Below are 13218 nucleotides of genomic sequence, written 5' to 3'. Positions count from 1 at the left end.
CCCTTTCCCTTCTCCTTCCCCCTTCCCCTTCTCCCCTTTCCCCTTTCCCTCCCATCCCCATCCGTATACCCTTTTCTTCTCCCCCAACGCGTTTTCTTTATTTGTTAATTTTATAAATTTTTTTATTTTAGGGGTAGTTTAGGAATAAATTAAAAAATTTTATTAGAAAGGACGATTTTAAATTCAAATACGACTTTAAGGATGATTTTAAATCAAAATATATACCAGGAACGAGTTCGATTCCAACCCTCAACGTGAGGGACAAAAACAATATTTATCTCTTAACTAAAACTAACAATATTTTAGGAAAATCAAATTTTTATGAACAAATTTTGCCTTTTCAACACAAAAAGGTTTTAACATTTTGAAACAATTTTTTTGTTAATTATAAAAAATCTTTGGATTTTATGACAAATAAATACTTTATTAAAAACAAAGGATGAATTTTGTGACAAATTTTTTAATGTACATTTTGAACTTTTAAAACAAAATAACTTTTGTTATATAAAATAGTTTAAGCTTTTGAAACAGAAAGATTTTTTATTACAAAATATTTTTAATTTTTGCAACAAAATAAAATTATGTTTTAAAATATAATAAACTATTCCAACAAAATAAGATTTTGTTACAAAAAACTAAAATAATTTATAACAAAGAAAATTATGTTGTTACACGGGTTGGGCCAGGGTTTTACCATGATCTAGTGAAGATCATAGGCCAATATCAAAATTATATCCCATTGAAACAATTAAGGAAATACTAAAGATATCGGTGACAAAGTCCCTGCTAGATATCTTCTCCAAGCTTAATCTTTATTTTTTATGGACCCTCTGCTAATTTGATTACCGGAATTCTTTATAGGTACAACTTTATTTACCTCGAAGACAACAGTATAAGTGATTGGAGGTTTCCATTTTTACAATCTCGTTAAAAGTAATTAACTCTATAGCGGAATAATTCTTATATTTATGTTTATTATAATTTTTTTTATTTTTTAAAAATTATTTATCAAATATAATTATTATTATTTATATTTATTAATTTTTTAAATTTAATTAGAAATTTCTCAAACCAATTAGCGCTACTTCTTTATTTTTTGAACCAAAAAAAGTAATGCTATACATCTAAATTTTTTTATGAAATAAGTTTAATTAAATTAAATAATAAAACTTAGAATAATATTAATTATAATTAAATTTTATTACGTTAGATTAATTTTATTGAACTTGATTAATAAAAAAAAATCACCACTTGAGAAGTAGGAGGAGAGGTTATAATGAAGCAAGTCATCCTGTTTCTCGTTTTGCAAATGTTACAATAAATAATAATGCAACTTCCTTTTTTTTTTTTGTGTCTTTTCAAGGAGAGAAGTAAATGGAAATATGTTAATGGTCAATGATAATTGATACCTAGCTAATCAATCTATTGTGAACTACTTCAATAAAAAAGGGGAATATATTAGGGTTTCGGCGTCTCCCACTGATCTCACTCGAAGCTTTTTTTTTTCCCTCTTTTTACATTTTTTTAGGATAGATTTTTGTTTGAAATCTGAATGTTTGTTTGGATTTGTGAAAACTGCAAAGTAGTTTAAGATTATGAATGTTTGTTTGGTGATTGGTTTAGGAGTTTTGATTATACATTAATCAGCGGAGGATTTAATTTATAATTTGCACTGATAAAATATGATGCGGATCGGAAGTTTTCATAAACCTTCACAAAATCTGCGACAAACAATTAAAAATCTTAGTAGTGGAAGAAGAAAGTTTATTGCTAGGATGACATCACAGACGGATTTCACAAATCAAGGAGGCACCAGCAGATCCATTACATAGTGATGAGTTTGAAACCCTAAAAAAGCAGGAAAAGATAAACGAAACCAAAATATAATATAACCAAATTGATGCACAATGCAAGCAACAGAAACTACAAAGTTAAATTGATGAGACAACACATAGCACGCCATAAATCGAAGTAATTTCAGAATTATGCATCCGGAAAAAGGTTTTCTACGATCGAGCACTCTACTTCATTATCGTTATTCATCATCATGTTAGGCAGCATAACCATATTGCTAAAACCATTATTGAAACCACCACCAAGCTGCTGCATGTATTGGAAACCCTGTTGATCCAAATGAACGCCGAAACCATCGTCTTTCTTCGACTCCTCGCGGAAAACAACCAGAGGAGGAGGAGGAGGAAATGGTGAGTGGCAAGAACCGTCTGAAGCAGTGGTCCTGGTACCTAACAATCTCTCACATTTATTGAGCTTTGGCTTTTTCTTCAAGAAACCCTTAACTATTTCTTCCAACAACCCTGACGACCCTGAACCTTCATAGAATTGCTCCTTTGAGTCTTCTTCGCCACCATCGTCAGCTTCATTATTGTTAGTATTATCGGTCTTATTGCGTCCACCGTCACAACCGAGATTGCTTGTGTCAGAACAAGGTGCGGCGGAGTAGTTATTAGCAACATTGCCAGGATGTGAATTGACAAAACTGCCCATGTTGTAGGATAAATTGCCGGAGGAAGAAGAGGCTACCAAGTCTCGGTGGAGAAGCATGTTGATGGAGTCAAGGTTTCGCTGTTCCTGGAAGGTTGAAGCAGAGAAAGGGTCAGACCAAACCCCGAAGTGGCGTTTATGACCGTTGAAGAGTTGGTTATGATGATAAGGGAAGCTGAAGTGGTTATGGCAGTTAAGGAGATTGCTATGGTTGTTGGTGATGGTGATGGAAGAAGAGTAAGAAGGTAAAGTATGGTACACGAAGTTGGTGGTTGCCTTATGGCCACGCATGGCTCTGGCGGCGCAGTCGTAGGCGCAGGCGGCTTCCTCCGCAGTGTCGAAAGTCCCCAGCCAACGGCGCTCCTTGGACTGAGGGTCCCTTATCTCGGCGGCATAACGGCCCCATGGCCTCCGCCTGACGCCGCGGTACCTCATGGGTCCGGCAGTGGGGGTAGTGCTGGTGTCTCGCGAGGTCTGCTTGGTTCTGGGGTTGTTGGGAGGTGGTTGGGAAAGGGGTGGCATGCCGTTGAGAGGCCTCAGTGGTTCGTCCATGTGATGAAATGAGGTTTAATTAATTTGTGTTTAGAGAAATAAAGTGAAGGTTGAAGGTTGAGTGATATGATGGGTTATTTGCAGTAGGGAATAGAGTATACACTATACACTATACACTAGTAGGTAGGTTTGGTGATATTCATAGAGGTGTCCTCCTATATATGTGGGAACGCATTATAACGACCCTGCATGTCAGTTTATATACGCATTTTAATTATGTGTTTGTCGGCAAAAAGATGGTTAGAGATAGTTAAATATTTTAAAAATAAAATAACTTTTGAGTTTTAGAGATTTATTTTTTAAGTGTAGTGTGTAGATATTTTAATTTGGAGAAGAGTGTTTTATTAATTTTGTGTAAGTATCCAATTAAAAGTTTTTAAGTTATAAAAATTTAATTATAAATTATATATTAAAAAAATTTGGTAATATTTTAACGATAGTTTGAACCGTCGGTAATATTAAAATAATTATAACTGCACAAACTGCCGTTAATAATGGTGTTATTAAAAAGTTAAAAAATTATATTTTAGAGAAATGTTAGATACCAGTAACTTTTTTTTATTTATAGCCATTAAGTAGTCATTAATAATATTTTAATAGTGTGAGATTTCATTTAATTATGTGTAATTATTCATTTTTTATTGATTATATATTGACCAAAATTTAATAAAGTTGCTGGCCTTCTAAAGTTTTTCTTATCTTTTTTGACGTCAAAGCCGTTAATAACAATAAAAATTTGTTTTTTATTTCAAAAAATAATTTACATTTAAAGACAGAAAGTTCGTCCGTAATAATTAAAAATATTTTTTTAAATCATGAAAAGATTAATTTTATTGATGACCAAGCAGTTAGTAAACTTAATTTTTTAAAGTTATTGTTTATTATTATAATTACATTGATACTATATATTAATTATATTTTTTTATCTTATATTATCGAATAACAATTTATAAAATTACACATTTAAAAATTTTCGAATATAAACAATAAATAGTACATTATTCGTAACTAATTAAATAATAAAGTACATTATTCATACACAAATTGATGATAAATAGTACAAACTAATATTTTTATCCATAATATCATTACGGGAATATAAATCTTTTAAAATTATGTCGGTTCTAATATTATAGATTATAACATGAAAAATTTATAGCATTAAACTATTTTTATAAAATGATCAAAAGGGACAAAAGTTCTTGTCGGCTAAAAAGACTAGAGTCTTAAATAATATTAAATAATAAAATTTTTAGTTATTATTTTCAAATGAAAGAGTATAATATTTTTACTTAATTTTAACATTCGTTATCTAAAATTTAAAAGAATTTAATGTATATATTTTTATATTTGATTAGGTATTAAGTTTGTTGTACAAATAGAAATAATTAATTTTTATGCTTGCTATTTAAAAATAATATTTTTTTATATATATAAAAATATAATTAGATATTAACATAAAAAAATTTATATTGATAGTTATAAGATTAACTCATTTTTTTTAAACAATTGAATCTTGATTCTAACTTTTAATTACAACATTAGTATTTTTTAAATTATATGTAATAAATATTTAAAAAAATAAGTGAAAATATATATTAAAAAGATAAGCAGTAAAAATTTAAATTTAAATAAAAAATTATGTATATAACAATATTTTTTATTTTAATTATATTATGTTGTTAATTTTAATTTTTGTAGAATACAAAGGTAGAAAAAAATAGAGAATGAGAGAAAAGAGAGACAAAGATAAAGAAGAAGAATGAAAGAGGGAGTTTGTTAATTTTAAAAGTTAAGAAAATTTTTTATTTTAATTATAATAAAAATATCTGGTGACACATCTTGATTTGTCAAATTACTAATATAAAATATGAATTATAAACTATATATAGAGTGGGAAGGATAGAGAGAAATAGAAAAAAAAGAGAGAGGTAGATAAGATAATATAAGAAGGATGTTTACTAATTTTAGAAAAAAATATTTTTTCTAAATTTTAATAAGAGAGTGTCATGTGACACATTTTAGCATTTTAGTTACTAAATTAGTTAGTAATATATAAATATAATATATAATATAGCTATATTTCAATTTTAGTATTTTAATTTTAATTTTAATTTAATTTAAATATAATTAGAGAATGTTATGATGTATATTTTGATTGTCAAATTCGTAATTAGTCATTGATAATAATATATAAGAGAGATAGAGTGAGTGAAGGAATAAGAGAGATAGAAAAAGAAAGAGAGAAGAAGAGAGAATTATTTAATTTTGAAGAAAAAATTTGATTTTAACTACAATGAAAGAGTGACATATGGCACATTTTAATTTTAAAATTAGTAATACATAATAGATAAATTCTAACTAAGAAATACACTAAACATAATAATCATCTTGGTCATCCTCTTCATGGGGATCCTCCCTGTCATCCACTTCATTTCCATGCTCATCAACAGAGCATCTAGTAGATGATTATAGCGGCAGAAGATGTAGAAGATGTGGAGGAGGTGGAGTAAGGAGAGGAGCCATGCTAGATGTATCGATGGAAGAGCCACTTTGCATGTGATGTATGTATAAGAAATATATCTCGAATACTTGAATCTTCATCTCATTGAACTCTGTGGATAAGTGCTAGTGGAGATATGTTTGACTCTATATACTCTTCTTTTTCTGTAACTGTCAATTGTCAGAGTCCAAATTTTATCTTCTGAAATCGATGGGAGTTTTAGACTCTCTCAGAGATCTGTATCTTACACTCTTCGAGATTCTTTGTTAGTTTCTCTTCAAAGAGATGTTAAATAAACGCTTGTCAAGTTTTACTTTTTAAAATAATAGATATAATTTATTTGAATAATATTTGTATAAAGGCAAGATTCAAGAAAAGTTATAGAGGTTTTCTAAGGGCACGAAAATTATTTTATAAAATGAATGAGGGTAAAGGTATAATTTTGAAAGGAAGGACATAAAGGTCATTTCATAAAAGATTGGAGTTTGAATGGTAACTTTAAAACTTAAGAGACATGAATGTTATTTATGCTAAAGTATAAAGCCAAAACAATAATATTAGGGCTAATAGATAAGGAGGTCAATTATTAAAAGATCGAGAATAGAATGATAATTTAAAGTAGAAAAAGACATAAAAAAAAATTTAAAGAATAAAGGCAAATGACGTCCCTAACAAAAAGAGACAGAATGAAATAGAATGAGACAAACCGAAATAAAATGAAATAGAACAACACAAAAAGAGATAGAATAAGACATATTGAAACAGAATAAGATAGAAAGAGACATAATGAAATAAAATAACATAGATTAAAATGGAATAAGATAAGACAAGATAGAGTGAGACAAACTAAAAACAGATTGAGATAGACTAAAAATAAAATAAGACAAATTGAAACTAAATGAGACAAAATATAATTTAATAAAAAATAGAATACTTACTAATGAACATTGATAAAAGTTTTATAACAAAATTATGATGAGTAAATGTTTTAGGACTGATGAATGACTGAATGTTCTTCTAACAAGGTCAAGGGTCTCCTCTCGCTTGACAAGTGCATGGATTGTATGAATGTAGGGCTTGTAGTTTTATCACATCCACTTGAGGTTTGATTGAATAATTTAGGGATGTTTGTTGACTACCAATCACTATTTTTTATTGTGCATATATTATGGCTTCAAATTTTGTCATGAATGCCGATTATCACGAATTGATAGTATTTTTAACCATTCGACATGTATACATAGGTTGACGTAATGGAAAATCATATCTTAGACTTATTTTTTGGTATTGTCGAATTACGAGTAGTTAACCGACACGTGAACTCATGATACTTAATTGAAATTAAGACTAACACTGAGACTATAATAGAATAAGAGAAAACCAAAATTATAAAGCCTAAGGCTGAAAGAATCGCATCCATGATTGTCCCAACAATAGAGATTTACGCTAGAACTGCTATAAGAATTGTTTTCCTTTGTTGATTTTCTGTTGAAGAGATGGTGCTACCCTTTTGCCACAACTTAAATTTAAAGTATGTTTTGCATTTTGAAAACACTCAACGCATATGAAATTACAAAGTCTAGATTATTTTTTCCTTTCCCTTTTAGTATTTTTTTAAAAGGATAAGACTTTAGTAATTTGAATAACAGATTAGGGACTTTCTAAATAAACCTGGTTTTGAGACTTTACACACACACATTGAGAATCGATGTATGGGTTGCTACATCTTATAGTTTGTGTGATTGTTGTTACTTTTGCTCTTTTGATGTACAAACGAAGCCGTAGTGACACTAAAAGAAATATATGATTTTACCTTCTGTCTATGCTTACTGAATGTGCTCGTGTACTTTATTTGCTTAAAGGGTTCCCGCAAAACTTAACTAATATCACTTTTCGATAACTTTCACACTCATGGTCAACGCTACAAGCTCAATAATGAATAAAGTACATAAAGTGTTTAGAATCTGCATGTTTACAAATTAGTAAACTTGACGATTAGCATTGGCCATGATATGATAAAAGTTGGTCGTGATATGAAGGGTGTTTTCTCAGATCTCTGAAAGACGTCAATATTTTGAGGTGCTACCTAAAATCAGATGGTGTTTTGGACCTAGACGTGAAGTCCAAACGTCTTTAGTGACGGTTCCTACTTTCTCACAAGGATGGAGGTTTCTCCTACGTCCTTGCTTGGATGGTAGTGGTAGATACCACTAAAGAATTCTGATACTTAAGTTAGTAAAAATTTTAATAAACTTAAAACAGAATTAGACTAAAAAAAATATTTGAATGCTAGGATATTTATAGAGTTGTTGATGAGACTAAGTCATCAATAACTTCAGATAATTATGGATAGTTATTTTCTTATAGAATGGAGAAGTTATTCCGTTTTTTTTTTATCAGAGTGAGAGATTAAGAATTTTGTAACATCATAAATAGAAAGCACTTTCATTATCAGAGTGTGGCTCAAGAACCCTAACCCTAGTTATCCCGTATTTAAAATAGTATTATCACCTTAAGGTGCAATAGGGGAGTATCTAACTTACTCTCCAAAATCAAATCTGATATAAGTTATCGTAATTTCTATCTTAGTTTGTTCGAGTTGTGTGAATGAAACCACACAAACTGAATTTGTCCCTGTTGGACCGAGTTGTTGGTGGCCCAGTTTGAGGACTAAGCATCAAAGGGTCGAATCTGGATTGAATAGTTCAAAGTCCAAGTAAGAACAATTTGTATATATATATATATATTTGTTAATTTGTATTAATGCAATTTGACTAGCAAATTACGACTTCGGATTTTGTTTTTATAAATTGAAAAAAAAATATATGAACAAATGTTACTTATAGTTATGCGTAGTAAATCAATTTAATTAGTTCGGAGGATTAGATGCATTGAAATGCATTATACACGCTTTTTTCTTAATTACTTAAAGAAATAAAGGCTAATCTAATTCACAGTAAACATGCTATAATAAGAGGATAAAAATCTAATTTCCTGTGTAACATAATAGTCTTGTCTATCTTGTGTGGGCTTCTTCCCTTACAGGCTTTAGAAGCTAATTCTTCGTAACCCTAAAATTCTGTATCCGTCTGAATTTTAACGTGCATATGTCTCGGTGTCTATCATCTTTATTAGGTTAGACGTAGTAATATATAATTACTGGTTTGCGGAGGTACATACATTAGTACATTAATAAATTCATTGCAACTTAATAGTAGACACTAGTACTGCAGGTTTGTACTCTGCATTGAAAGCATTATGATAATTCATTTTTGTCCGTATCTGTGGTTATTTCGCTTCATAATTTCTACGGTTTAGGCATAGCTTCCTTAGGTATTATTATTTGACTATTCAAAACAATATCACTAATAATTTTTGTGTGTAAACTAACTTGAGTTGGTCGAGTGCTCAGCTCACTTATTTACTTAAACAAATATCAAGGATTCAAATTTCACCTTATATATATAACAAATTAGACCGAATAGATTTTAATATCGTATTAAAATTGATCAGAGTCTATTTCAAATTTAAACTTCAACTCATAAAATAAGGGTATATATTTTTGACACTTATTACAAATTAAACACCACAAAAAACATAATTTTAAAATTTGCAAATATTTATTAAAAAATAGTTTTATTACAAATTTCACATTTTTCAAATAAAATCTCTAAATAATTTATAATATGAGAGATACCTCATCATTTAATGAATTAATTTTTAGAATTAAATTAGACACATACTCAATCTTAATATAATTATAATATGGTGTCACATATTATTTATGCATCAGAGAATTATTCTTGAACGTAAAAAAATATAAATATAAAAACATCTTTACTCATCTCATGAATTAATTTTTGGAATTAAATTAATTAAGTTTACGTTCAATTTTAATTCTAATAAGTGTCTTGTTTTATATAAAATATATATTTTTTGCTTTATTCTTCATTGAATTTTTCTTTAAATGCTAAAATTTAAAAATAAAATATTTTAATCTTCTATAATTAATTTATTTATTTACAATATACACGAAAGTATATATGCTAAAGTATTCCTTAATTATATCAACATATATAGAGGGGGAAATATACAATAATGGTAACCTTCCTTTAATTTCTTTCTTTAACTAGCAGCTATCTTCCCCAACCATATCACTATACGCTGTTGTACCCAAAGGCTTTCAGAAGTCCATTACAACCCCATTTGTCAACTTGAATCAACTCATCAATAATTCAATATAAGCTTTTTTTGTTATATAATACACAAATATTATTTGTACACTAAAATTATATTTTCACTAATAAACAAGTGAATTAGGTAAATAATATTCTACTATTATTTATTTTAAAATTTTTATCTATAAATAAATTCTAAATAAAATATTTTAAAATACATCAAATTTACAAGTTTATATTTTCTTAATTCTTGTGTTAACTTCTTATGTAATAAAAAATTTATTCTCATATTTTTATATATAAATCTCTCCTTCTTATTTATTTATTTTCATTATATTTTCACAACATGTTATCAATGCGAACACTTTTAAGAAAATGATAAAACTACAAGAAGAAGACATTTGTCTTATGAATATAGTGTAAGTTCACAAACTATTTTCAAAAATAAAATTTATTCTACAAACCTTATACATAAAGAGGCAAGTTTGCTATTATTATTGGTACAAGTAAAATGATTGATGATTTTGGAAGAGTTATTATTTTATTTCCTAAAAAAAATTTATTATAATTAATATATTATTATCTACAAAATCTCAAAAGAACTTGTTGAATTTTAAAAATATTCATAAAAATAAATATCATATTGAGGCAATAAATGAATTTCTCTGTATTATAAATTGTGATTTAAATAAGAAAGTCATATTAAAAAATTGTCTATATATGCTATTTTTTTGTATATATTATAATCATCATATTAGTTCAATTGAATCACATGCTATAGTAAATCAGAAGTTTACAAGGCTAAATGAAATTATTGAAAACTCACAGAAACGTTCATTAAAGAACCAAAATATTTTTTAATCCAATGAATTACGTTATGCTACATGTTCTGAGCGAAAATTAATTATATAGTCATCAGCAATAAAATTGGATTTAAATCTTCTAAATTTTTTGAGCGGATTTAAAGTGATATATGTGAATTAATTCATTTAGAATCTAGATCTTTTAGATATTGATGGTCCTAATAGATGTCTCTTTAAGATGGTCTCATATGTATTTATTATCATCCCACAATTTTGTATTTGCGAGATTACTTGCATAAATTATAATAAAATTAAAAGTACAATTTCTTAAAAATTCAATAAAAACAATTCGCCTTGATAATATTAGTAAATTTACTTTATAACCCTTTTTTATACTTATTGTATGGTTACTAATATAAGTATTCAACATCAAATAATTCATGTTCATACACAAAATATATCAAAATCATTTATTAAACGTTTCTAGTTAATTGTTAGACTCTTACTTATAAGAATAAATCTCCCAAATTCATTGCGACTATCATCCCCTCTCTAGCTATCTCTCCCCCTCCCTCCCTCCCTCCTGTGGCCTCTATTATATTATGCATCCCTCTATTATATTATGCTTCATTTTTGCCACTTCTATTTTGCATCTCCATTGTCGTTACGATTATCTGCGTCATTGCTACTTTCAATGATACCGTTATGATGAATTAGAGGCCATGGTTGACAAATTAATTTACTACATTGGATAAAACAAAATAATATTTTATACTAATTCTTTATCTTAAACGAAATGATGTTGTTTCGCAGGAACGAGATTAAAATACATTTTTTTTTATTAATGATGATCATAAAATGAGATACATTTTAATTTCCATTTTTGTGAAACTGTATTATTTCATTGAAGATTGGACGTTAATATAAAACGATATGGTTTTGTTTTATCCATTATGATAAATTAACATGTCAGACAGTACTTCATTTATGTTGATGAGTTCAAGAGCTAAGCGAGTTATGATTGCAAATTTAAAGGTATAATTTAGATCAATTAAAATTGTAAGAATCAATTTGAATCTAATATTAAATTTGAGAAGTTAAATTGAGTATTAATTCGTTAAAAATACATAGTGACTTGAGGTTTGTCGTTTCTCATTTTTCAGGGATCAAAATTATGTGTACTTCAATACATACAATAAATCAATAATGTTTATACTGAGCCATACATTTCTTTAAACAAAAAGAAAAAAGAATGGTGCCATCCTACTTCTTCCTTTTAGAGGGTACGTGTTTTCTGTGCTATTATGCTAACATGGACAGAAATATAGAATAGAACCTCGAAAGAGATCCCCAAAAAAAAAATAGGCATGCAACGGTATGAATCTGTAAACAGTATGCTATCTCTATCTGTTACCCAACCACCCATCTATTATATTGTTGACTCAAGATTATATACTTTTATGATGATAGGATGAATGGATGATATTGATGGCGAGTATTTGTATATTTGATTTTTTTTTCTTTTGTCGTGGTAATTGATTTAATATTTTTTATTCTGACAAATATTTTTTGATTTAACAAATAAAATATTAATTTATTACGAATTTAAATTTTATTTAAAGCAGAATTTAAAATTTTAATATTTATTTAAATAGTTTAATAAATTAATTATTAAACTAGTCTATATTTTTTTTTGGTCATATGGACTATAAGCCCAACAACACAACCCACCCAAAACTTGAACCCAATCCGATTTCTCCCCTATCTGAAACCAACTCCGGCTTTTCTCCTTTAATCCTTTTTGTTGAGCCAACTCCCAGATTTAATATTTGATTTAATAAATATGGAGCAACACGTTTTTTCTTTCCAATTTTATTTATTGTTATTGATATGGACCAGCTCCCAATTGGATCGAAGACACTGGACGGTCCACGGAAATACTTTTTGGGACACGTCGATCGATTATTTTTATTATATTAAATATATATTAAAATTAGTTATCAAATTCTTCCCTCCAATTCACCTAGCTTAGAATCCAAATTTTCCTATCTTAAAACTTATCTGTTGTTTCGTGTTCTAATATAATGATTATATTAAGTGTATATTTAAATTAGTTATTAAAATAAAATATATATTAAAAATAAATTAAATTATATATTGTTCTGAGGGTTATCTGAAATTGTAGGTCAATTTCGGATGAAATTTTCTGTACTGATCGGAGCTGTTGTGTCTGTCTTGATGGACTTGGTAGTGGAGCTAGTTCTTCGTCTCCAGAGGGTGGGGGTACCTGCAAGAGACTCCGATACTTAAGTTAGCAAGGGTATTAAGCAGGTGTTGAGTAGAATCAGAGTATGAGTTATACCTGGGTGCTCTAACGTATTTATAATAGTGTAGAGTGACCTTTTTAGATAAGTTAGTTATCTTTATCTTATCTTTATCTTTTGATTGAGGTCATCTTATCTTCAAAGGAACCGCCCTTCTCCCTGCGGATTTGGACTGCCTTGGGCTTTGGTACGCGGTCCTCTGTTAGGGCCCTTTTTTAGACTTTCCTGTTGACTTGGCCGAGCTCTCTGAGAAAAGGTCGGGTCGTCCTAATCTGAAGAGGTCGGTTGCTTTGTCTGTAGAACATCCCAGGTCGGACAGCTCGACCCAGGGTATGAACATATATATATATATATAT

The 13218-nt window shown here is 28.6% G+C and overlaps 1 protein-coding gene across 1 annotated transcript; it reads right to left on the bottom strand.

Moving 5' to 3' along the window:
* Positions 1–1983: 1983 nt before the first annotated feature.
* Positions 1984–2937, bottom strand: LOC107490828 (ethylene-responsive transcription factor ESR2-like). The gene has a single exon (XM_016111646.3). It carries the CDS (start codon positions 2935–2937, stop codon positions 1984–1986), a length of 954 nt encoding a protein of 317 aa, XP_015967132.2.
* Positions 2938–13218: the final 10281 nt, after the last annotated feature.

The sequence above is a fragment of the Arachis duranensis genome, chromosome 5, assembly GCF_000817695.3.
Source record: "Arachis duranensis cultivar V14167 chromosome 5, aradu.V14167.gnm2.J7QH, whole genome shotgun sequence".
Classification (NCBI taxonomy): domain Eukaryota; kingdom Viridiplantae; phylum Streptophyta; class Magnoliopsida; order Fabales; family Fabaceae; genus Arachis; species Arachis duranensis.
The sequence above is the reverse complement of the archived record's forward strand: the minus strand, read 5'-3'. Positions and strand labels throughout refer to the sequence as shown.

Bases quoted from the DNA above. Each gene is read 5' to 3' on its own strand.
- LOC107490828 (XM_016111646.3), bottom strand. From the start codon at position 2,937: ATGAGGTACCGCGGCGTCAGGCGGAGGCCATGGGGCCGTTATGCCGCC.